Raw genomic sequence first — 26,197 nt, 5'->3', positions numbered from 1 at the left:
GGGATACAGAGATATGCATCCAAACTTCAAAATCTCAGAATCAGAACTACCCCTACTCAACCCACTGTGCTACAAAATTCCAAGCACTGAATTTAAACCAAGAGTATTATTCTGCTCTTGGTTTCACGCAGACATTTACTCCCCTGTAATACCTCTGCTTTTATATATATATATATATATATAGCAAAATTTTTTATTATTATTTTTAAATTGGTTATGGCAGAGAGCATAAGTGATAGGCATTCTTTCTTTGTGCACCAAAAAACCCCACTTGAGTTTCCATATACAGACACTTGACAGCACAGACAAGATTAAACTTCAGGATTAATGTCAGGAGAAACAGAACCAGTGCCAGTGCTTCAAGATCAAATTCCTAATGAATTGATCCAGGATGATTATCTTCCTACAGGCAAGAGCCTTGCCCAGCACCACCCAATGAGGGTTTCTTTTTAAAGGAAAATAAGTGGTACAAATTTTAACACTACAAGTTGGAGTTACCAACACATCTGTGTATACATCCCTTTCCATCAACCCCCCACAGGGTTCTTTAGCATAAGTTAATTTTTTTTAAATTACTCCTTTAATTAAAGAAAACGCCTTTGCTGTAGTGATGCAGGATCAGTAAATATAACTCTATGGGGAAAATTGAATTTTTGGGGAGCAAGAATTAAACAAATCGTTTCCACACTTTTTCCCTCTATCTTCAGTAAAGCAACAGAGAGGAAATGGAGTCCTGTCTGCTGGAACTGCCCTTGCATCTGCTGCTTGTGCTCGTCTTCGACCTGGTCAGCTGTACCTGCTTCAAGAACTTTGCTTTGGGCTACAGAGCAATCGCAGCATTGAAATGCTAAAAGCGGCGGCACAGAGGAGGCTCACAGGTGTCTAGGAAATGACTTAAGCTTTGCACAACATAGCGGTCAGTGTCTCTCAAATGAAAAAAAAACCAAACAAACCCAGAACACAACAAAAAAATCGCACAAAACCCCCCCCACCAAAACAAAAAAACACAAATACACCAAAAAAACCAAAAAAACCAAAGCACAACAAAAAACCACACAAATACACCAAAACAACCACAAAACCAAAACAACCCCCCAAAAAAAGAAAACAAAACAAAAAAAAACCAAAAACCAAACAGACCCGACACAAACCCAAAAGTCAACCTCCAGAAAGGCAGAACACAGCATTTAAAGAGATCACTACTTAATCTCAAAACCTGAAAAGTAAGCCTCTGAGATTTTAAGGGCACAGGCAACTTTTAAGCCACTACCTCCTACCAGGTTCAAGATATCCCAAAAGAGAATCAGTGTAAACATTTTTAAGTGGTGTTAAAGAGGACTAATCTTCCTCGGCTATCACATCTGAAAGACAGCCAGGCTCCAGACATCAGCTTGCAGATCAACATCGGCTGCAGACACAGCTCATCCCCTGGCACCTTTCCTTATCTGGGCTCAGGAAATCAGATTTCAGCGGTGGTTCGGATGGTTTTGGATGGGCTGAGCAAACGCACTTCAGAATCCGTCTCCAAAGGAAATCTCGCCAACAAGAGCTCAACTACAGCTTTCAGCAACCACTTGAAGATTCGGCTTTCAGCCGACCATTTGAACTAGGTCAGCCAAACAGCGACTGAAATAGTGAGGAATCACAGGAAAAACAGGATCACTCCCTCCAGTACAGGCCAGTCTGCCCAGCATTCATCAGTGATACTGGTACACATCGTGTACTTGGGTGTTCAACATGGCAAGATATTACACACACACACTTTTTTTCTGTCCAGTGTCTCCTCAACTGTTTTCCCACCGATATAAAGCTAATAATGAAGTGACAAGCAGTTAAGAGAAAAACAAGGCAACAAAGTTGTCAAGTGATGTGACTTCATGGTAATAAAATCACACTAATAATGATCAGTTCTCAGAACAAAAGTGGAATTCATCAAGGTATTTCAGAAAAACTGGCAGGCTTCTTGAGAAGGAAAATGAAACACTGTAGCACATGCTTGGAATTCTGAAGTTAAAGATTTTAACCAAATCTGGTTTTGGACCATGTCAGCGCTCTAGGACTTCAGTCAGGATCTCGTGTCCAAGAGGTCAAACATGCAACATCTCCTCAGTCCCCACAACAGCTCCTGTGCTTCTACCTTCCACTGTCTCTTGGTAGAAAGACACCTCAGCTGCAACATACCCAGCTACTTGCACACATCTCCAGAGTGCTGCATCCTGTGCGGAGAGCCAGTAAATTTACCTTCTCACTTCTGGACCAAAATGAAGCACCTAAACTTAGTAAAGCTACCTAGAACCAGCTGTTACAACACTATCCTACACAGACACAGGCTTTGTTTACTTCTCTGAACTTCATACTTCTCTATTATTATTTTAACCTTATTACCCACTTTTGTTTCTGGATATATAAACAGAGTCAAGAGCTCACAGATCTTAACCACCACTCCTAACCTGAAATCTGAAAAAAGCTTTCAAATTATGAAGAAAATACCTATTGAAGGTATATAACTAAAGTTTCAATGTGATCTCTGTGATTCTTCTTAGTACAGGGGAAAATACATAAAGTTTGGACACCACTTTGCAACATAAGGCACCCCAATAAAAAAATTTTTTAAAAAATAAAAAAATAAAAAAAGGAAAGAGACTACTAAGTATTTAAGTCAGTAAACTACTGAAAACCATGGCAATCCTTTAGCTTGCTGTATCTTGCATGTACTGCAAAAATGGTAAGTGACCTGAATCAGATCCTTTAAAATTCCTGTTGTAAGAATAACAGATACTGTAAAGTTGTTGCCATTAGAACAGGAAAAAGAAATGCCTGTAGATGAAAAATAAAAGGAAAGCTTATCTATAGCAGGCCATTAACAGCTGTTCATTAAAAGAGTAACTCCTTCCTGTTTTGTGTTCTAACCAAGCAGCCTTCCAGCTGGGGAAGAAAGGTGCCAAATTGACCTGTTCTATACAATTATTGAACTGCTCATGACAGAACACTGAAAGTTAACTCCTCTGTAACACATTATTTATGCAGGCAAGAAGACAATTACAAAGAAAAATTCAGACTATACTGATTTTATAGGAGCTTGAAAATCCAGAGCTCTCTGCATGCTTCTTGGCAGTGGAGAAGGTATGCTACCAATTTAATTTTGTTACTAATGTCATGCTACAACAGAAATAATCCTTTTGCCTCTGTGCAGACACAAACTGCAGCATTATGCCTTCCAGTAACAAACCCACTCATATGAAACTTACTGGTGTTTCTAAGCCTAGGCAGCAGATTACAGTCCAATTAATAGGTCAGAAAGGTTAAGAGTTAAGTGTGTTTGTGAGCAGCCTGATAGTAGAGCCCAGCTGATGCATTGGGCTTTTGCTAATCTTCAAATTGGCCACACAAACTCAAAGGAAGGGGCAAAGGTAACTGTCAGAACAGTGCTCTTAGGGTAGGAGCCAACAGAGTTTTTCCTCACGGAGCAGAAACAAACTGTGAAAGTCTCTGAAACAACCACAGCAGCTTCATCTGTGCTAGCACAAGCCACATTGTCTGAAAGCACAGAGGGACCAATGATTTTAACTGTTAGAAGAGCCAGCCATAAGGAACAGCTGATTACTCCTCTTTTCAGCCCTGCTGTAACCATCTCTCCAAGACCTGAAAGGTTGCATCTCCCATACTTTAAGCAACCTTCAGCTCTTTCAAGACTTAACCGGGCCCTTTGAGAAGTGCCAGCATTGCACAGCATTGATTCACCATCTTAGAAAGAAACAAAACCGACACAATAATACTTAAGAAAGGAAATCAGAGTTCCTTTCCCTATCTCCACTAAAAATTTAAGATCCCAATACTTTCTAATAAGGAAGGGTACACAGGCAATATTTTTTTTTATTTCTCCCCTCATTCAACATCCCCTCAGATGGATAGAGGAACTGTTTCAATTCACTCACACAGCCTAGGTCAGTTCTGCCTGCAGCAGCCCCTACTGATTTATGATACATTCTACTGATGCACAAATGGAACACCACAAATAAAGATTATTTTTTTTTGCCTTACCACTGTTCTGCACACTCAAAAGTAGCAGCAAATTCACATGCATCTCCCGCAAGGAACCAGAACCTGAGACAGGTCTGGCGGAGCTTTCACCTAGAGGAAATCACTCAGACATTTTTATTACTTAACAGCAAAGGACTGTTTGCTTTCAGCAGAAAGAGCATCAGTTCTCCTCACCTGGCTGAAAGTAACTTCAGACAGTAAATTGGACTGCCTTTAGAAAGATCAAGTTAAAAATATTAACCCTTTAAATTCACTAATAACACACCCTGCAAAATTTGACTGCTCTGAGAAGCTTTACAAGAGATTAAAAAAAGGGCAAATAAATGCAGGCAGATCTAGAAATTTTCATTAATTGCATAAAATTGACATATCCTGGAAGGATACAGTCCCACCAGAAGTGCCAAAATGGGGGAGGAATAGCAACCAGATACCACTTTTTGCTGGGACACTCAGACTGCCTTCTAGAGCAAAGTATTTTAAACAAACAAAACACCCCAACACCGAATTGAAAATCCGCTTTCCACACTTGTGGGGTATCCAGGGCTTCTGAAGCAGTCTGGAGAGTTTGGCACAGATGTTGCAGTAGTTCCATCAGCTGTCTGGCACCAGTAGTTCCTTTCAATTATCACTAACTTAGGGCCATTATAGAAGCAGCTGAAGCACCAGGAAATAAGTACATACAGGCAGCACCTTTCTTGACTTTGTCTGTGTTGGCTTAGTGTGACTCCTAGTACACACAGCAGGCTCCAGGTTTTATTTTCCTTCCTAGCTCAGTGTTGCAGCAGATTTAATGTTCTGGCCTGATGCAGGGGAATACTTTAACTTTTCATTTAAAGTCTAAAGATGTGTGTAGCACTTGCAGAATTTTGCTTCATTAGGTCAGCACGCTCAATAACTAACACAGTACTGTCCCATCACAGCACAGATATTTTACTAGTCAGACGGTTCAAGAGCTATTTATTCCCTCTGCATTGAACTATGGCCTTTGGGAAGCCACAAAGCCTCACAGCATCTTTCATCCCTCTGAATTAGAAGCCAGGTGTACCACACACATTCACTCTCTGCTCTCATGCAGAACATATCCATGAGATACAGCACACAACATCTGTCACAAAGGACACCAACTTTTGATGAGATTAAGAACTCCCAAATCCAATTGGAGGGATGAGAGGGATGGCATAACATTTTTTGCTGTTGTTAACATTAAACCTGCGTTGTTTCATAGTAGGCATGCATCTCCTATATTTGTGTCTGAATTATTTTGGGGAAAAAATGTGAAAAAGTGAAAAAAATCCTTCAGTTGTTTTAGGAAAAGAGTTTTTATTATAAGGGACATTTTAATCCTTACCTTAAACCCAAACTTGAAGTGTATTCTTCAAGGAGTGGGCTAGCCTGCAACATGCATTTCAACCTCCTTGACAAGCATCTTTAAGTAACCTTTCTGTCAGACTCACACTCTAAAACTAAGACCTGTTTATTCTCACCCAAGAAGATCAGAAGCACACACTGTTCCAGACTAGAACCCTCCAGCAAGTATCATAAACTAGTGACAGTATTTAGGATTGAGGGTAGCATTGCTTGAATTTTCTCTATTCCAGTATTGACATGTAAGCACACTAATACTCTGGTGGGGATGCCACTTCTGAAGCCTCATTTGTTCTGTGTCATTGCCACAGCCTTCCCTAAAATCGGTCAAAGCTCACAACTACTCATCTTCCCAAATTCTGCAGAAGAATCCTTTTGAAGAGTTCCACAACATTCTACAGAAAATTCTGATTTTACACAAAATACTGATGTAAAAAAAAAACAACCCTCAAAAAAACAACAAACAAGCCAAAAAACCACACAGCTCCCCCAACCCCCCAAACACCTCAGCAATACACTTCAAAGGTGTTTCTGTAGAATTACTTTGGAGGGGGGGGGTGTGTGTCCCAAAGTGAACTGAAAAAAAGTCTGGCTGCAATTATATTTCCTCAATAAACTTGCACTCCAGATTCTCATATAGTACTTCCTTCAAAAAGGAAAATAATCCTCACAATGCAGGCAGAATTAGCATAAAAATTGTCCAAGCAGAAAGAGTCAAAGACCTGTGTCAGAGCAGAAAAAAGAGACCCTTCTCCCTCTTTGCAGGTTCTTTAAGTTTAAATTTAAATAGTTCTTGTCACTTAGTTGGCCTAGGTCAGTACCTATATAAAAAGAAGAGATTTCAGCAATCGGAAGTCAGGGACACCCAGAAAGGTTGAAGAATGAAATAGTCAATTTAAAAAGAGAGCAGATACACTTAAATAAAATCAAAGTATCCCCCCACCTTTTAACACCGAGTCAATTGGATTCTCCCTTTTATTTCTCCCCCACAGCAGGGCCAGTTGAGCTGCCTCAGCTGGAGGACATGAGAACCACCCAACCCATTCCCTGAGACCTGATAACAATTAAATCACCTGACGTAATTTATTGCTAAATACGGGTAAAGAAAACAAAGGGAACAGAACGTCCTGGGTGTTCACTTTGCTGGCTATAACTCTCGTCGCTTAAAAGCTGAGCCCAGTGCACAATATTTGAATCAATATTTGCAGAGGGCTCTCTCACATTACCCTACGAACTGTATTTAGAGCTCCTCCAAAGTTGGAAGTCTACGCAAGGAAATGGGAAAAGTAAACGAACTTTTAGTTCTAGTTCTACCTGCTCAAGGACATCAGCGCGAACAGCCACCGGTCCATTTAGATTACGTGCCACGCCTGTACATCTTTCATCTCCTCTACGTTCTGCCAGGGAACAGTACCCTACTTCTTGCTGGACCTTAAACGTGTCAGAAAAGGAGTAAAGCTGCTTCTCCAGGTCTCACAACACGTTGATTATTTTTTGCGGGGCAGCATCCTCTCGTAGCATTGACCGCGACGAGTCCTCCACACCCCAGCTAAGTTAAAGCCACTGAAAAGTTGCTGGCAGATATCTTTAGGTTGCAGTTTTCACAGGTTTGGGTTTATCAAGCCTCGACCAAAAAGCAGAGCACAGGAAAGAGCTCAAGCCTGCACCTCTGAGACCCACTGAAGGCGAATTTTCCAACCCCACGCCTCAGCCAGGGCAGCTCCACAGCCCCAGGCCGGTGCCCGGGAGTTTCTGCGGGGCAGGGAAAAGCGGAGGGAAGTGCGAGAGAGGAGGCAAAGAAACAAAGCGGGACCCAACCTTCGTCCTCAGGGCCTGGTGGATATCCGCTGCCAGCTCCCCTTTCCACCACTGCTCCTCCTCCATCCTTTTTCTTCCCATCCAGACAAAGGTCTGGACGAGAGACGGGGCCGCTCTGCTGGGAAGGGAGAACAAACCGGACAAGTCTCCCACGGCTGTTTCCGCCGGCTCCTCTCCCAGTCACTGACCCTATTGATTTATTGATTACCTCCCAGGCCCTGCAAAACTCTCCCTCCCCTCGGCGGGGGCAGCCGCAGCCACCACCCGGCGCCGGCGGAAGGGCTGCCCGCGGGCGGCCCGAACCCGGAGGGTGCGGCCGCGGCCCCCCCTTTCCCGCCCCCTCCGCTGGTGCTGCTCGCAGGTTAATTGGAGCTCAATAAGAGCCGAGTGGCCCAGGTTGGTTGGGGACGTTCCTCCCCCTTCCCGGGCCGTCAGCTGCAGGACCTGAGAGCGCTGCCTGCAACCCGGAGGGGCTGGGGGGGAGCCGGGGGTTGCCTTAAGGACACCCGGGGGGAGGCTGGATTGGGTCTTGCTGCCTGCAGTCATCTTTTTAGCTGGACTGGAAAAGGTAGGTGCAAGAGAAATTGCCCAAGGAAATGGAATATAAAGCTTGTCCCAGTAATGAAGGCTCTGCACACTCAATAAATATCCTCAGTTTTAACAGAGGAGATTGACTTCTTCCTTGTTTTAGGGTTCTGAATACAAGATACCTTAAACTGCCAGAAACCATAGATAAAAGTGCTTGCTTGTGTCTGAGCATGAAGTCTGGCAGGAGCACAGCTCCCTTTCAGGCCTTATGTCAAGGTTTCCCTCTCACAGAACTTGCCAGAAAGCAACTTTGTCCTGCACAGGCACCGAGATGAGACCAGAGGATGCCCTTGCCTCTGTTTTCCGTGCTTCACATCGTCTGCCGTTGGGAAAGGTCTCATCCTTGTTACAGAGCAGTGCACAGCATCAGCTAAGGGAGGACCTTGGCTTGCTGCCACAGAACCTGGAGGATTAGTTTGCCATCAGATCTCAGCCTGACTAAAACTTCAAAACAGGGTGTCAGTCACTGTTTTGCACTGGAAGCCCAGAGGACCCTCATCCTTTAAAAGTTTTCTACTCAAAGAGCTCCAGAAACTGACAGGCAGCTTTATTCCCAGGTCCCTGAGGGCTGTGTTTATAGTCCAGTGGATATTTGAGCAGATGGAACTGAAATCTTTCAACAAGTCTTAGCACTTCAGGAGCCAAGAAAATCACCACACAAACCGTTTTATACCCAATCTCACTGTTGATCCATGAAGGATGAAGAATTTTCATGTGAAAGCCTACGAGGCCTAGCAATGGCATTTCTGTTTAAAGAACTAAATTTAATTTTTATAATTATATTTATTTATAATAATTGCTGCTCATTTGGCACTCAAATTTGCAGAAGAAGCTCAATAAAACATTTTTTTCCATTGCTTTACTGAAGGAAAGGAACAACAAAAATCTGCCTGCTACAGTCAAAGTAAACATTTGCGTTGCTTTCTTAGTGGAAAAATATTTTTGTGATCAAAGAAAATTGTTGCCCACATCTTCTGGGGAAAACATACCCCAGTTGTTTATAGTCTGTTTGCTGGCTTTCCCCCTGCTATAAAAGAGCAGTGAAGTTAAGTGGCAAGAGCTATTAAGCTGACCGATAAAAGCTGCCACCAAGTGTCCATTAGGAATAATTTTCCTTCTTTTCAAAGCATCCCAGTATGCCCTAAACAAAGTATTTAGATGCCTTAAATTGGGGCAAAAGCAAAAAGACATGGTAGGTTTTTTCCTAAAACTGAGCATGTGGTGCTCAACTATTTTGCTGAGCAACAGCTGGAGCATTTCTTTGCAAGTAGTCTGTTTATGGTGGATTTACTGTACCAGTTTTTATATAACTGTATTATATCAATATAGTTCTCTTTTTTATTTTTTTAATGTAAATCAGTGTAAATTTACAGTGTAAATCAAACCAATAGTATTATGAAAGAAAGAGTATCAGTTCTTTGAAATTAAGAATAGGAACATAGCACAGATTTTCAGAAAGTCACATCCATAGCATGATTTAAAACTCTTCCATTTTAAAAATCTGAATTATTTTTAAAGATAATCCTGAGATTTCACACAAGGTGAAAAGCTCTTCCATATTATATTGGTTTTAATTTTGCAGCCGAAAGAATTGATTTTAACAGATTATGAGCAGTGTGTTTTGTTTGTTCCATTTGAAAATAAGTAGAAAGTATCAAGACTTTCCTTCAGTAATTGCATTGATATTAAAAATAGAAACACATAGAGAAAAGGTTCTCCTTTCTGTAGTATGGCTGTTAGCTGGGCTCAAACAAACAACTCTGTTGATTAAAAAAACAAACAAACAACCACCATGTCGGATATCAGAAAAAAGTCACAGTAACAAATCAGAGAGGGCAGTAATTCTGGACTTGATAAAGATCAGATATAGCCTTGAACCTTGGGATTGCATTACTTTGGAGGAGGGAATGCCAGCCAGGACAAACACATAAAACAGGGAATCCAGTGCTATTCCACCTGATAGTCCAATGAGCAACCCAGAAACATGATCTGAGATTTTACAATACCAGACACTGATATTGTAAAAATTGACTACAGGTGCAGTATGTCTTTTTCCATCTAAATAGATCATTTAATCATCATTACTTTGATGTAATGGACAAAGTTTGGGTTATGATATAAGCTTTAGCCACAATAGAACTGTGTTGGTTTAACTTTCAAGTATTTTAAAAAACAAGCAGATAAAAGTAAAATCCACTGAGACTCAAAAGTAGGTTTTCATAGAGTTTATATTAATTTTGAGAAGTTTTATGTTACCCCTTCATCAGGGGTCATTGGGTAAAGCACAGGTACAAACTCAAACTTCCTGATAGAAGTTGAGTTTTTATGTCAAGTCAATGAAATTGTTAATGTTGAGTGTTACAGTTTAATTAAGCAAGTTAATATCTGTATCACTAGGGCTACCATTTGGGGCATTGCGATAACAAAATTGCTTTCAGACAACAAAACCTTCTGAAAATACCTGAGAACACCAACCACAATGTGACAAAAAAGTGGCTCCATATTTTACCTCCATCCCAAAGTGCTCAGAAGAGGAAGGGGCTCAGCAGGAAAGTGATGCAGTGGAAATTCTGCAGTAAGGAGAGAACACAACCTGCAGGGAGAGGCTGCACCCATCTCAGCAAGGAGCTGGGCTGCTTGGTAGGAAAAAAAAATGGGCTTTTTAGTCAGGTTTAACACAGGCAGCACACGTCATGCCTTTGCTCCTACCAGGGAGATTCTGTGTGTCAGGAAGACACCAAGCAGCCACTTGTTCACCCCTCAACCTTTGTACTAAAGGTAGAGAGGCCCAGGAAGGCAGCCAGGGCACACAGAGACTGCCCTACACCCCTCCCAAGAATCCGTTCTTCCTCAGGTGAGCAGCCCAGCTGCTTAAAAACCCAGGTGCCTCCCATGTCATCAGGATACCAAAGCTGGGTTGGCTCAGCAGCAACGTGAGCACTATTTAAAGCCAATTTGAGAGCATTTACACAGTAGACTGGTTTCCTTCTGGTGAGGAGGAGGCACTTCATCAACTCTGGTTCTCAATGTCCATCCTTACCTTCTACTGTCCTAACTGATGAGCTCCTCTGTCCTTTGTCCCATTATTTTGTTATCTGATCTACATTACTGACATGAGTTTTTGTACAGGGTCAGTTTTCTGCAATTCTGAAGAGTCATAGCGGTTCACTGAGAGATCTGAAGCCAGCACAAAGCCACCAGCCTAGAAGCAGAGCCTTCAGCAGCAGGGGGTAAGTAGTGTCTCTTCCTTCAGCACTCTTAAACTGGGATGATTTCTGGAGTTGTGCCCAAATCTGCCTTCTCCTGTTCCCTCCAAGAGCTGGCACTGGGTGGGGCTGGAAAGTGAGGGTCTGATCTGGCAAAAAAATGTTCAGGGAAGATCTGATAACAGTGTGGAGCTATGCCCACACTTTATTGACTTAACTGCATCAGATTTAACACACAAACATTAGCAAGCTCATCAGAGACACAAGAGCTGTGTGCTGTCAAAGATGGCAGAGAGAAGGTCAGAGTGAGAAAGTTATAATTTGTTTTTATTATTTTTTGGTTTTAGAGGCAATGTTACAGAATTAGGACTGCCCTCAGGAGCTGTAATTATGAACCCTGGTTGGTCTGAAGTGACTTAAGCCCAGTGAAATTCGGTTGGGTGTGTGTCCATGCCAGACAGTGCAAGGAAAGGACACTATAACAGATAATGCTCTAGAATTTGAGGAAAATAAAGTTGTGTTTCTATGTACCTTGAAGAGCCTGTTTCATTCAAAGGCTTTTAAATGGTTGTTTCTTGATTTTTGCTGATGCTGAGTTGAATCAGGATGCTTGTGCCTTGCTGTGAGGCACTGAGAGCCCCCAAGGGAGGCTCGTGGGCCTTTTGTCACCCAGCAGCCTGAAATACCTGATCTTGGGGATCTGGGGTGATGCCCAAGCCAGCCCCCTCTGAATTTCCCCTTCAAGCACACTATTCCCTCATTCCCAATTCTTCATGGTCCGAGCACTCATTTCCTTATTACTCCTCTCAGCCAGTGGTTTATATGGAAATGAAAAACTCTGTGAACATGCCCTTCCTTCTAGATGTCTCTCACTTTTAAACCTGCCTATCAAGCCCCCAGTGGCCATGGCCTATCCTGCACACAGGTGCTGAAAAAAAAAGAGGGAAATGACAGTGCCACTGTGGGGCAAGGGAGCTGCAGGTCATGGGTGCTGTCCTGATGCATCTCCTTAGTCCACTGCTGGACCTGGCTTATTTCAGCTGTGGGAATGGGCCACAGGGGCTGGGACCAGGGCCATGGTAGGAGAGTGGGGACAGTGCAGGGAGCTGCCAGCAGTCAGGAGGTGTGTGGTGTAACCATGGCTCTGCCATAAGATGGGCTTCAGGGACCTGGCACTACTTAGTGAGGCAGCATAATGGAAAAACGTGAAAGAATAGGAAATAGACACTTTTCTCCCTTATTCTTTTTATTTATTTATGTAGTTATATTTTTTTTTAAGCATGGGGATGCTGACAGCTCAAGTGTTGACTGCTGTACTAGAGGGCAGACTAACTTGGGGAGCAGAGCAAACCAGGGGGACTGATCTCAGCCAGTGTCAAGCTCTCCCTGCTCTGTTGCTACTTGTGCTCAGACAGTGTGAAATCCCAGCTTTGCCTGAGCTGGAAGTGCACTGCTGTGTGACACCAGGGACAGACATGGGAGAGAGAGCAGAGATGAATCCTTGTGGCAGAAAAACCTTCCTCTGGCTTGGGAGGAGACCCAGACAGAAAAGTGTGTTCACAGCAAGGTCCATGCTGGTCTCACCACCTGAGCCTTTTCCCTCTTGCTAACTGGACACTGAAGGTGGGTGCTCCTGCCTTTCCTTGCCTCAGTTCCCTGGATATGCTGGAGGGACTCACTTGTGCCAAAACATGGTGTAAAGGGCAGCTTTGACATTTTCTGTGAAGGATGCTGCTGCAGTGAAACAGGTCTTGTGCATGGGTAGCAGGTGTAGATGGCATCCTGCTTAGCCAGGACATTTCTGCTTCCTTCCTGATGGCCTTTGCCCATGTGGTCAGTCAGTTACCACCATTCCCAACTCTTCTCCCACCATTCCTGAAGTGGAGGAGCTGGAGCTTGTGTGGGAGCAATGCTCCCTTGAGTCAGCTTTGCTGTGAGAACCAGAGCTCTTTATTTGGTGCTTTTCCAGCAACTTCGTGTTTCTGGAATAGAGACACTTTATGTAAATCTCAGTTGCATTCTCAAAACAAAATAAGTAACTCTTTGGCTGGAGGACAAAGGCAGCATAAACCAAAATGCAGCCTGAAAATGCAGAAGCAAGCCAGAATGTGTTATTTTTAAAATTCTCCAAAATCTGAGCCAGTAATTTTGAGTTTTGTGGGGGTCCTTCCCCTTAATATTTCAATAGTTGGCCCTGTAGTGACCCAGATCCACTTGGACCTTGCCATGTGCCCTTCCCTCCCTCCTCTCGTGGGTGAGGCAGGAGGAGGGGTGCCCAGAGCTGCTTGAGATGATTCTTCTTACAGGATTGGGCTGAGAGGAGATATTTCATTCAGCATGTAAGTTGCTCTTAAGGCATCATAGGAGGAAATGAATCTTTGTCAGAGGAACCCACTTGTACCACCTTGTGTCTCTCTCTCAGAAATACAGTACATGGCATCTTTAAAATGTTTCAGCCCAATGGGAGGTTAAACACTAGAGAAGCTGTTCCTCTCCCTCTTGCCCTCTGTATTTTATCACTTTGGGGTTTTCATTGCTCAGAGTCCTGGATGGCAGCTGATGCCTGGGGCTGGGATTTGAGCTCTGCAGTGCAGGGGCAGCACTGTGACCTGGTGGGACATCTGGACTTGTTCCCCAGGGAGGACAGGAAAAGGCTGGGGACAGCAGTCTTGTGCTGTTCTTGCAGGGAGGACCTCCTGGACCCTGAGCACTTGGTGGTTCTCTATAATTTATATTTTGATAGTTCATATTTAAGATTCCTTTCACTAGAATAGAAAGGATGCTTTTCCAGCCAGTTAGTAACTTGCCTTGGTTCTCATCTGGGGAAAACAGCTTGTGTCCCCTGAAACCCTCCCTGCCAGGGCCTTCTCTGGAGATATAAGGGAAGACTGAGTGGCTGAGCTGATCTAAATGTTCACTGCTTCTTCCCCTCCATCCTCTTCTTCTTAGACATATTCCCTGTGGTGATATTCCAGCTCTTGTACCTGCCCTGTGCCAAGTGTGTTCAGCTCGTAATATGAGAGAACATAGAGAAAGGCACACAGAGAAAGCAATTCTGGAACTGCTGCTGTCACTGGGAAGCTGCCTGCAAAAGTGCACCCCAGGATACCCTAAATGAGGGAGATCTGGAAGGAGAAATCTATTATCTGAACACTCACTGTCAGTGAAAGTAACCCTGCCACCTGTCTGAGCAGCTTCAGGGGAACAGACAGATCTTATTCTTCTATTCTTGAAGGTTTTCTTGCACAGAGAGCAGAAAAACCATTGCATTGCCCGGCTTGCTGGGCTGGGAGGAAGCCCCTGCAAAATCCATTTCTAGATAAACTCAGCCATGCCTGTGGAATCTGTAACACAGTTTGGAAATTCCTTCTGGGACACCACTTTTATAAATATCAAGACTGTTCCAGCAGTATTTTTGTTCAGCTTTATTTTATAAAATGTATTTTAAAAGATTTCTGTAAGATATAACAGTTACTGTAGTTCACAAAAATCATGCAAATATTTTGACTTGAGGAAGTAAGATAAAAAAAAATCCAAACCTTTGTTCATATGGGATATCCCTTCAGTGACTAAATATGGAGATTAGAGGAACTTGGAAATCCATGGGAGTCTTATTAAGTGAGAAACGAGATGAGAATCTTACTGGAATCCAAAAAGATGCATCTGATAATGGGGAAGACTCCTGCCATCTGGCTACTAAGACAGAGACCACTGTGCTGCAGGAGTGTTGGACACCTTGGGCCAAGACAGCCAGAATGAGTCTCTATAGCAGGTGAATTCTTTGCTCTGGTAATAGTGAACCAGTTTGGAGCATGTCCCTCTATCAGTTGCTACAGAGGAGGAAGAAAAAAATGCTAAGCTCAGCTTAGCAAAAGCAAAAATCTCATCTGAGCAAAAGCTGGGCTTCTGAATTTTCCTGTTATTTTTTTCCATATAATTTAGAACCAAAACATTGGGGTTTTTAACATCTGTAATATTTGCCATATAACATAAAAAAACAAAATATCAATAAGGTAGGGTATATCTGTAGCACTGAGCTCTTGAGGAGGATCTTGGCAGCACCACAAGCTCTAGCAAAGGCTGGCAGGGATGAAGGGAGTGTTAATGAGTATGGTTTTGGAGTGAAGGTTCAAGCTGTCTTTGACTGAGTCTTATCAGCAAAATGCACCCTATGCCATGGGTTGGAGGTCCCCAGGTATCTGGCTTGCAGAGTCCACTTTAGGCTCTGGTCACAGCTTGCCAGTGTCTGTCTGAAACCAGATATAGGGCTCCAGTGGTGACATATTGGGGCTGAAACCTGAAAAACTCCAGTGATGCTCAGTGCAACAGCTCATGTCTTACCTTTAACCTTAAAAATGAGATCTCTCTTTTATGTCATTCCCTATTTAGACTGGATACCTTTGCTTGTTAGTACTTCTTTGATGAGGCTGAGAGCTGCTTTTACTTTTACAGCTTTAGATGGCAACTTCCTGGCTTTTAAGTAGCTGGTAAAATGTAATTCTGTATTAACAAGGATCATTAGCATTATGGGGTGTAGGGGAAGGCAGTGCAGTGGTACTATCTCCAGCATCAGTGGCACTTCTGACCTCTGCTTTCAGGAAATGGTTGTTGGGCTCCATGCTTTATAGTAGTAATATAATAATCAGAGCATCCTGCACCAGTATTTGAGTCTCATGTCCATGCCCTGTTGGAATGTGGCAGAAAACAAATGGGTGACTTTGAGATTTAGAGATTCATGAGGCTGCTTGAAAGTGAAGCCTACTGGTCCTGGTACCCTGTGGACTAGTTGATGGCATCAAGTCAAAATCCAAATAGACAATATTGGATGTTAGTGCCAAAAAAGGTGGTATTGTATGATCCCACACGTGTCCATGCACAGGTTACACTTTGCTGGCCTGAGGTTTCATTTCATGCATTTCCTATTTTTTTCCCACAGGCATTTCCTATTTTTTTCTCATCCTATATTTCATTGACATAATCTTGGTCAGGATATATCAGGAAGCCAGTAAACAAGCTGTCTGTCCAATAGGGATCATAAAAGAGCCCATTTTGTTCAGAGTAAAAGATCTGCAGCCACACCTCATCCTCCTGCTTCAGGGAAAGGATGGTTGATCCAGAGGCAACATCATGGTTCCCAGTGTTGGCATCAAAAGTCTTGATCCTGTACTGCCCATTGTGGACCAAGCCAATGGCCAAATGCTTGTTGGCCAAAGTGATGTCATAAGTGAAGTAATAAATCCCTGGGATGCTGCACATGAATTTCCCACTGGAAACATTGTAATGTCCTCCCTCATTCATGAGGATCCTGTCAAATTTAATGGGCAGCCTTTCCCTTGGGTAGCTCTTGGAGACAGCCACAGAGAAGGCAGATTTGGCTTTGTTGGCACTACAGGTGCAGGGTCCTGGCATCCCAGTCTCTCCTTTGTTCCCTTTGGGACCTTTCTTTCCTGGTGCTCCATTTTTTCCAGGATTACCTTTTAAACCCTTGGGTCCTCGTGGGCCTGCCTTGCCAATAGCTCCAGCTTTTCCCTTTGGTCCTGGCTTGCCAGGGTTTCCTGTTCTGCCTTGTGGACCTAGAAGACAAATAACCTTGTAAATTTTTCAGTGAAAGAGATGACAGGGCAAGTGGAAAGGGGTTGTATCATTGTAGCACTGTGTTTTCATTTAGGAGGAAAACCTTGCTAGTGGGAATCCTGATGAAATACCACCTGGAGCTGGACATTTGTCAGGACTCATTAACCAGGTTAGGCAGGTAGCTGGCATGATAAAAATGGGACTCAGGAGCAGCAGAGTTTGTCTCTTTTAAGAACCAAAAGGCTGGTTCAATTATCTGGCACACTTGACAAAAAAAAAAAAAAAAAAAAAAAAAAAAAAAAAAAAAAAAAAAAAAAAAATCAATGAATCATAAAGTTTGCCAAGAACCAGCTTTAAGACGCTTGGGTTTTTCAAGATTAGTGCAGGTTTGTGAAGCTTTTGGAACCTAGCTTTGAGCAGATGGAGTACTTTGAATGTACTGGCTCTTTTTTTTTTTTTTTTTTTTTTTTAACATTTCACATGAAACTGTTGTTTTTTTAAAAAACAACAACAAAATACTGCTAGGTGCAGTAAAAAGCTCAGCCTAGCTGGGGGATGAACCTGGTGCAAAGTCTGCCCAGACCTGCGACATGAGCTGGGCTGTCGTGGTGATGCTGAAGCTGCTGGCTAGTGTTGATTGCACAAGCATCTGATACCAGACAAATTAATGGGGATTTATACTCTGTCTCTTGAGCTGCTGTAGCCAGACTAGATTTAAATGCTGCTGTGGGTGGAAACCTACTTTCCAGATTGCCTGTTTCGGGGGAGGGAGACGAGAGTCAGACTCAGCTTTAGCAAGCTGGGGTTATGCTGAATCAGGAGTGCGCCCTAGTGTGGCAGAGGGAATTGCTGCTTTCTCACAACTGGTTCTGCTTTGCAGTGCCTGAGAGGCTGGATCTGAAGGAAAGCCTCATCTCAGGAGTAAAGAAGGGCTGTTGCTTGCTTTGATTTAGGATGAGCACAGATAAAGCTGTCCAAGGAGCAAATACTAAATTTGTTCACTTTGTTTTGCCTGAGAGCAGGAGCCTGAGACCACCACTTTGTCTCATCTAGAGAGCACACATTAGAACAGGGGAAATCTCTTCTCATAATGAAATGAAGCCAATAGGGATTGCATACAGCAATAGGGTGTGAGTCTGAGGCACACACACACACACTGCAGGACCTGACAAGTTGGTGTGGGGGAGAGTGGAAATTTCTAGAAGAGTTTTTTAAGAGATGTTGTCTGTTCCAGGGCTCAGATTTGGGGTGACAGGTTGTTATTAATGGGACTGTTGTGCTGTTGCTCTTACATTTTACCTTTGCTGTGTTAAGAAGCACCTTTCTCTTACCTTCATCCCCGTGCTCTCCTTTATCCCCATCCTCCCCGTCCTTGCCATCTTTCCCAGGGAAGCCCATCCTGCCCACTGTCCCTGGAGTCCCAGGTGCACCGGGTGGCCCAGGTGGCCCAGGGGGTCCAGGCAGGCTGCATGCCAGCTGGGAACCCCCCTGCAGCCCACCCTTGGCAAAACCCCCGAGGATGTGGTTTGCCACACAGGGCACAGTCCAGAGGAGGAGGACAGTGGAGATCATGGTGCATCCTGTAAAAAGGAGATGGGATGTGGCTGTTAGGTGTGGTAGGCTGAATGAGGGGAGTCCATCTTCATGCAGAACCCACCCAAGACTCTGGGAATTAAAAGTATTCAAAATAGAATTTAGGTTCTGCAAATAGTTATGGATAAAGTGTAAAACAAAACAAAATCTAAAACCCCACAATTTCCCCTATAGTATCATTTTCTGACTACCCAGGGGTAAAGGTGCTCCTGCCATCCCCTCCCACGCAGAGCATGCCCAGGCTGAGGACTTTTTCCTCCTTTTATTTTGCTGGTGAGGGAGGTTATGGACATGGCCATCAGCTCCCCAGAGGGCTGATGCTCCCTGGTGGGCATTGACCACAGGCTGAGGGGAGACTGGTGGAGTTGGGCTCTTTTCCAGTTGCATGAATGTAGAAACAAGCTGGGATGAAGCAAGTGAGGGATGAAAGGCATCCTCAGGGCAAATTTTTCTTTCTTTCAGCTTCTGTAGCTGGAATCACCCTTTGAGTAATGAGACATGAAACCTAAAAGTGCCTCAGAAATCTGTGGCTGGTTCACTGTTCACTCAGTAGCTCTTTGATTAGGAGAGATCAAGCTAAAACCAGAGTTTTTAAAAAAAAAAAAAAAAAAAAATTTAGCTGAGTATCACTTTGATGAAAGCCCTACCCTCAGGCTAAGGTGCACACTCTTACTTGATGGAAAAGATGCCTGTGAAACTCAGTTTTTTTCCCTTATCACAACTACCTCTGATGGTAGGGAGTTAAGTATTTTACCAGAATAATCCATTTGCTTGGGCTTTCTTATCACATCATGAAGTCTTGCTAATGAAATACAGAATGTAAGTGAGGACTGAAAAGGAAGCAAAATGCCTTTCACATGTTTCTTCAAGCTTTGCTGAATCAAATTTGTAGTTAAACACAGATGCAATAGAGGATGAGCTGGGATATCACAGACCTTTCAGTTTCTTGGTGGTTTTTTTTGTCAGCTGAGGTCCTGCATGGCATTAAGCCAGACAAATGGGGGGCTTTAGCACCTCTCTAGTACTGTTATGTCCTGCACTGCCCATTAAATGCTTGAAATATTGGATAAATTTAATGTTGGCCTTAGCACTCTCATCTCAGTATCAGCTCCTGAAAGGAGTAGCAGTGCCAAATTCAGCCAGCAATGTGCTACACATTAATGCTGAGTGGGAGGCCCTCAGTTCTGTGATATGTATAATTAAAACATGCTGAGAAGTGGGAAATACAAAAGATCTCTGGGCTGCATTTGGCTGCTAAGCCATTTTGTTCTTCACCTCTCTTGCTTTTCTTATACCTGGGTGTATTTGCTGCTGGTGAAAGGTGTTGGTTTCATAGCCTTGTGGGCTGGAACTCACCCACCAGTGTTGATGTGGACAGTTGAATAAAGGCTTCTTGGTTCCCAGGAAGGGAAACAGGGTGTTAAAATATCTGCAGAGTGGGGAGATCCTAAAGAAAGCTGCATCTCTGCTTCCCATTAACCACCTCAAATGGGGCAGAAGAAAAGCGAGAGGTGTCTGGAGGTGGATAACACTATTAAGTTGTAAGGTAAAATGTTGTTGTGGAACATAACCTGGAAAAAAAGCTGGGACTGCTTCATGTAGAGGAAAAATGAGCAGGAGGGAGCACAAGGCAGGAGGCTACCTCCTTCTTTTAAAGTGTCTCCCCATGTCTTCTGTTACCTTCAGAAAACCCAGCTAATCAACCTGATGGGATAAAAATTAAAAAACATAAAATACCCTGAGGCTGGGGGGTAAGTAGTACTGGTAGACAGGGAATATTTGACTACCTGGAATCCTGCTCTGGAGCAGCTCCCAAGTCAGAGCTAATGAACAGCTCCACAAGAACATTTCATCCCACATCACAGCAGTGCATGTGGGATGCAAAGCACAGTTGCATTCAGAAGAGGATTTATAAATAACCTCTTAAAGAAATCTATTTGAAAGAAAACAAACCTCATGCTGTTCCACCTTAAAAGGAAAATTGTTCCTCCATGTAGAACATATGATGAGCTCCAAAAAGCAAATTTGAAACAGATCAGCATCTCTCCTCCCTGCAGTATGGGCAGCAGGCCTGGCACCGGAGGCCATGCAGCATGGTTCCAGCTGAGGTCTGACTTTTCTGATGACATTTTAATTAATGGCTTTGTTAAACAGGGGTTTGGTTGGGCCATGACTGATGCCTCTAGTGTGTTAGGTTGCACCATCACCCAAAGGGGCTGTGAGAGCTGCTTGGTGGAGCTGGGCTGCTTGGGGAGGAGAGGAAATCCTGTGTTGTATTCCAAAGAAGAGGAACTGGGCCATGGCTGTTGTTCATCTCTGCCACTGAAATGCAAATATTCAGCTCCTCTGCACCTGGGGGACCACAGCAGTGTTGGGCACAGGAAAAAGAACTGGACCAGCTTGGTTTAAATGAGGAAGGTCAGGGTTCTGCAGCACAGGGCTGGGTGGCTGAGCAGAGCCTGAGGTTTTCAACCAGAACTTGCTTGAGGTTATCAAGCAGATTGGTGCCCAGCTTGGACCAGAGCAGAGGTGCTTCAGCCTTTCATGGCCATTCCATTGGTGAGATGTTGGGGATGGATAAGATCACACACATGCAGAAATGCTTTTTATCCCAGTGCTTCAATATATCCACTTGGAAAATGCTCACACCTGAACCTTAGAGCTGGAGCTCTCCTTCACAGAAAATACCTCAGGGCAAATAAAGCAATAAAGACAGAGCATCTCTGATTTGCAAATTTGATATATGCAGATCTGAGTGCCTACTGGCTTTTCCTAACAAGCCACAAGTAATTATGTCATAAAATGTAGTGAATGATTGAAAGCGATTGTGCATCTGAAATGGGGTGTTCTGACTCTGCTCCATGGTCATTATGTGACACCCCTTTCTGTCTGAGGACATTTTGTTCTTATTGCTTGAGTCCTTCTCCTTTGCTTGAGCTCAGGCCCTTGGCAGACACTGCCCCTGACACAGGGGCTGGGAGACTGGGATTTCCTTGGGATCAAGAAATGACAGGATTGGGTGAACTGCCTGATTCCCTGGTTGCCCTGAGCAGCCTCTTTTGGAGTGGACACTTTGTACACTTGGGTGAATTTGCACCTGGTCCCTCCTTGCTGAAATCTGAGCATCCCATGAGCTTCTCTAGCACATGAAGCATCTGTGGAGAGGGACTGCAAACCCAGGCTCTCTCTAATAGCGTTTCTGTGGATACTTTTTGTCACTGGAGCTACAGCTCATCACTGTCACCCAACACCCTCCATCCCTTGAAGCTGTGTACCCGCAGGGCTCTGTGCAGCCCTCACTCCTGACCTGATGCTCCCATTCCTCCTGGTCCCTGCAGACTGGGCTGGGCTTGCTGCTGCTGGAGGGGTGTCAAAGGCAGGAGCTTTGGGAGGACACAGCTCTTGGCATGTGTCTCTTAGAGCTTTGGCTGCCACCAATTTCCTGCCCTGTGTGGCTCCTGCAAGGCCCAGTGCCACATTCTCCTCACCCTGAGCCCCCTGACAATTAAGGATCCAGACCAATCCTATAAATATATGTTAATTAAACTGGTGTTTCTGTAAGAAAATATTTTACCTCTACGTGTGAGTCAAAAAGGATGAAATGTACTTTCTGGTGCATATAGGGCAGCTGGGCTTTAAATTCTATTAGAGGGCAAATCCCTTAGGGTTTGCCAGCTGTGGAGTGGTTTGGTGGTCCCTGTGATGGCTGGACAGGGATTTGGGGCTGGGGAAGCCACTTTCTGCCATATGGTGGTGGTGTGTGTCTGCCCAGGGGGAGGGAAAGCTCAGAGGGGTAGCAGAGCAGTGAACTGGAGGGGAATTGCTGCTTGGGGGGAGGGAGGAGAAGGATGGTCCCATACCCTGAGAAGGGACCCAGCAGCAAACAACCAACTGTTTTCTTTAAATATTTGAGGCTTTCTTAAGCAAAGCACCCATCTTTCTGTGCCAGAATTTCCCAGTGTAGCTCAAGATCTCCTAATTAGTCTTCAGATAATTAACCACTATCCCTGTGAGCTTAGCTCCTGGCTCTGGTGCCCTGCAGCATCCCCGGGTTGGAAGTACAAGGAGCCAGTGTTGATTTAGATAGAATAAGGTGTGGTGTTGGTAACAGCAGCTGAAATGGATGCATTTAAATGTTGAGAAAGCCAATGAATTAGTTATACTAGGTAGTGAGTGGGGTACATTTCCTGCTGTTGCCCAAAGCAGGAAGGAGAAGGAGAAGAAAGAAAGGAGAAGAATGAATCTTTTGTGCCTGACCTTGAGTCACTGGCTCAGTTGTAGGCAGCTGGTGATGCCCATGGCAAAGCCTTCCCAGCTCTGTGGCAGACAGAGCCCTCTTAGAGGAGCTGCTGATCCTCAGCAGCACGAAGGGAGAGGCTGTGGTTGCACTGAGTGCTCCCAGCAAAAGTCAGAGAACATTTTCTTCGGGGAAAGAAACATTTTCTTCTTTTCTTTTAGTGGGTGACTGTTGCCTTTATGGATTCCAGGCACTGGAAACCTGAGTGCTCAATCTCTTAGACCTTATTTGGTAAGTTTGCAAAGTTAAGGTTAAGAAGAGGGAGGGGGGAAAAAAAATCAAAAGGAAAAGTGAATCTACTCACCAAGACTAATCTCTTCAGTGAGATCTTGACAGGAGCTGGAAACCTACACAATTTCCAGCAGATGTTCTGCTCCAGTTTGCTGTCAAGCCCCAGCTCTGTGGTGCTGCAGCAGCAGTGTCCTTCAGAGGGCTGTGAGGTGCTGACTTCTCTCCTCTTGCTTTTTTTATTAACGTTTGACTCCTTTTTGTGCAGATTGCTGACTTCCTGCAGCAGCCTCAGGTTTTGGCTGGATGTTGCCAAAGGCATATTTTTATTATTGTGTAATGGATCTCTGCCTCTTCCCTTGTCACGTGGCATGGGAAGAAATCTTTATGCACATATGGCTGGAAAGCTCTTGGTGCTTGGAGAGCTTTTCCCTTTCTCTCTCCCTTCCAGCTTCTCCTGAGAGACTCAGGCATGTCCTGGATCATTTCTGGCTGGTTCTGCATTTCTCTGCTGTAGCCACTGCCTGCACAAGCAGAATTTCTGAGGGGATGAGCAACATGGACTGTACTGGGGAACAATTTTCACACTCTGTCCTGAAGCATTAGAAAGGAAAGCAAATCTTGTCCAAAAGGGTGAAAATTCACCTCTAAGTAGTGCAGACAAACAGGTAATTGCAGATGACTCCAGGCTTGAAGTCAGGAACATTGAAGTAAAGGACATTGTTGAGAAGCAGCAGCTTTGCAAATGTGAATTTTGAGGGGAAGCTACATGGACCTCAGAGCTGCTTCAGGTGGATGCATGAGGCAAAATACAGACTTTGCCATAGGGATGGCAGGGCAGGCATGCTTTTGTCTTTGGAAAGGGTTGGGATTTTGCTTTAAGCTTGCAGAGTAATTACAACCCCCTAGGAACTGCTTAAGGCACTAACCCTGGAAGCAGTGGGTGAACAAGAGTTCATCAGTCCTGGGGGGAACATCCATCCAGCTGTGCCAACACCCAGGTGTTGAGTCACAAAATCCCTGTTTGCTCTCACTTGTCTGCTACAGCAAGTCAGTGTTACATCTCTGAGCCGTGCTGGTGTCCAGGCTGAAACCAGACATTAAACCCAGAATTTGCAAATGTGTTACAACCCAAAATATATCACCAAAGGCAGCATTTCCCTGATGACTCCTGGGGAGGCACAGAGGCACCAGACAAATGGGGGCTGAAGAGTGTCCCTGACCTTGTTCCCCACCTGTCCTCCCTTTCCTTCCCTCCCTGCTTTGTGGGATGCTCTGTGATGCCGCCAGGGTTGGTAAGGACCAGACTTGATTTTTGAGAGGAGGTTAGGTGAGAGTCTAAACAGGACCTGAAAGATGACCCAGATGTAGAGCCTGGCCCTGTGAGTGCTTGGGGTGTTACAGGGAACACTCACCCTGCCAGGAGGGCAGCAATGGATCCTGTGGGTGCGCAGCTCCTGCTCTGTCCTGGCTGGAATCCTATCTGGAGATCAGGACAGGCATGTGTTCTGTGGCAGGGCTTCAGATCCCTCCCTGCTGCTCTCCCACCAGTAAATTTTCTGTTCTGTGCAGATTATCAGCTGATTTGGAAGTATCGTTCCTTACTCTGCCAGAATTGCCCCTTATCAGAGCTGTTTTGTTGGGGTATTTTAAACTTTCCTCTGCATTTGCTGTTGGAACATGGGAATGGATATAATGGGAAACTGAAGTATACAAACTGTGTGCTTTGTGAGCTGTAGCCAGTTCAGCTGCTCCTGGGAGGGGTGGGAATGTTTGGCTGAGGAAGCACAGGACTGTTCATGCTGTGCACAGCTTCTTCAGAGCTGGTGCCCCCACCCCTAGCTGGCTCAGTGGTGTTCCCTGCCAATGAACAACCCCAAAACAACACCCTCCCCTTCCCCAAACTCATTATATTTCCCTGGGATAAGGACTGTATTAAAAAAGCTGCCATACAGCTGCAGAGCTCTGCCCCCAGCCCTACTGCCCCATGGCACTGGGGTGAGCAGAGGTGGAAGCACCCCCAGACACTGGCTTTAAGAGCCACTTCCTTCCCCCTGGAGCATCTCTGATCTGTTGAATAGGAATCCTCACTTTTTCCCTCTGTCCATAAAATTTGTAGGCACACAGTCCTCTTGGAGAGCCCCTTCCCCCTCCCTTCCTCCCCAGCTGTGAGGCTGGGGTCAGACAAGAGGCTCAGAGCTTTGCATGGGTCCTGCTGCAGGTTACCAATGAAACCAGATAAAAACTTCCCTTGGGGTTTGCCAGGGTGCCAGTTGGGTTGCCCTGGGAAGCCACAGTGCTTTCCTTAAACACTGAGGGTGCTGAGAAGAAAAAGCATCCATGCTTATCCCAAACCTGCCCCCTGGCAGCTGTGCTGGGCACCAGGGTTCTGGGAGGGGTAGGAAATGGGCCAGGGATGAAGTGGTGCTTGAAAATCCAGCTGTCCCCTGGCAGGTCAAGGTGTGATTGAGGAATTTGTGGTTACTGGGATTTTGTGCCTGGTTCCCCAGAATGCTGAAGGCAGCAAGAGCCTGACCTAGTTTAGTGGCGTGGGGAGAGGCTGGAAAGCTCCTGCCAGGCAGATGGAAAATCTGAGCTGAGCTCACCCGGGGTCCCAGACAGCTCTGCTGGAGAACATCTTTGGCAGCACATTTTGTTAAATAAATAAATAAACAAAATGCCCGTTCAGAGTGAAACAGAGCAGCCCTGAGACTCTGCTATCAGCTCATTTTGTTTCAGCAATAGATTGCAGGGCTGACATGACACTGTGTCCCTTCTTTGCTGCTTTTTAGCAAGAGCCTCCCTGTGGTGGTGAACGGGGCTTTCACCACTGATCACTGGGAAGCAGGTGACTACTGGAACACGGAGGTTAAGGGAGTCTCAGAAGACCCTCATGGGACATGTGTAGGGATGCTGGGGGTCCAGGTCTCCACCATATGTCCTGTCCCCCACACCAGCCTGGGAAATGCTCCTTGCACTGCTCCTGTCTGCCCTGGTCCTGTCCCCTGTCCCCAGGACAACATCCTGAGCCTTCACATCCTTTAGCTAAAGCTGCTTGGGGGGATTCATGGCTTGTGTGGTAAAAGTGCCCCATCCAGCAGCTACAGAGTAAAAAGCATAATTTTGGCTCTGGTGTCTGTGATTTGGGCGAGAAATATGAGTCCCTCCAGCTGGGTGATCACCAACTCCTGCCCCAGGCTGCCAGGATTTTCCCTTGTTTCCTCTCTGAGTAAGGTCACTTTTCACCCTTACAGGTGCCAACCTTGCAACAATGACTTTGTAACTAAATAAAATGACTCAGCAAATGCTAAAAAAAAAAAAAAAAAAAAGCTGCAGGTCACCCAGAGGCTGGAAGCAACCTAAAATACAGCCTCCCCATTGCACTGGGTGATGGTGATGAAAGTGTACTGCTCTTCCAAGAGAAGTGTTGGTGCTTTGGGGATTTTTTGAGGAGATACTAATGGGGTGGAAAAAGCATTTTTCTACC

At 44.8% G+C, this 26,197-nt stretch overlaps 3 protein-coding genes across 6 annotated transcripts in view; 1 reads left to right on the top strand and 2 right to left on the bottom strand.

The window, feature by feature from the left end:
* The window catches only part of CCNJL (cyclin J like), a 24,876-nt gene extending 17,366 nt beyond the window's left edge, over positions 1-7,510 (bottom strand). Inside the window, exons 1-2 of one of the 4 annotated variants that reach the window (XM_071758561.1) lie at positions 7,413-7,510; positions 7,225-7,342 (exon numbers count right to left, since the gene is read on the bottom strand). In XM_071758561.1, the coding sequence (XP_071614662.1) occupies positions 7,225-7,305 (81 nt within the window). In that variant the 5' untranslated portion in view covers positions 7,306-7,342; positions 7,413-7,510. The remainder of the gene's footprint in view (positions 1-7,224; positions 7,343-7,412) is intronic. The other 3 variants (XM_071758560.1, XM_071758563.1, XM_071758562.1) reach the window with 3 other exon arrangements.
* FABP6 (fatty acid binding protein 6) overlaps positions 1-26,197 on the top strand; it is a 452,944-nt gene that overhangs the window by 51,966 nt on the left and 374,781 nt on the right. The gene's annotated exons all lie outside the window — the stretch shown is intronic.
* Positions 14,431-22,922, bottom strand: C1QTNF2 (C1q and TNF related 2). Its single transcript, XM_071758841.1, has 3 exons — positions 22,787-22,922; positions 17,924-18,172; positions 14,431-16,591 (listed from the first exon to the last, which is right to left on the bottom strand). The coding sequence occupies exons 2-3, from the start codon at positions 18,162-18,164 to the stop codon at positions 15,978-15,980; spliced, it is 855 nt and encodes a 284-aa protein (XP_071614942.1). The 5' UTR covers positions 18,165-18,172; positions 22,787-22,922; the 3' UTR covers positions 14,431-15,977.

Source organism: Heliangelus exortis, chromosome 15, assembly GCF_036169615.1.
Source record: "Heliangelus exortis chromosome 15, bHelExo1.hap1, whole genome shotgun sequence".
Lineage (NCBI taxonomy): Eukaryota > Metazoa > Chordata > Aves > Apodiformes > Trochilidae > Heliangelus > Heliangelus exortis.
Note: the sequence above shows the minus strand (reverse complement) of the source record. Positions and strands in the feature narration are given on the sequence as shown.

Excerpts from the sequence above, each read along its gene's own strand:
- C1QTNF2 (XM_071758841.1), bottom strand. The coding sequence starts at position 18,164 with ATGATCTCCACTGTCCTCCTCCTCTGGACTGTGCCCTGTGTGGCAAAC. Across the intron at positions 16,592-17,923 it reads AGGAGAGCACGGGGATGAAG|GTCCACAAGGCAGAACAGGA; the intron begins GTAAGAGAAAGG and ends TTTGTCTTCTAG.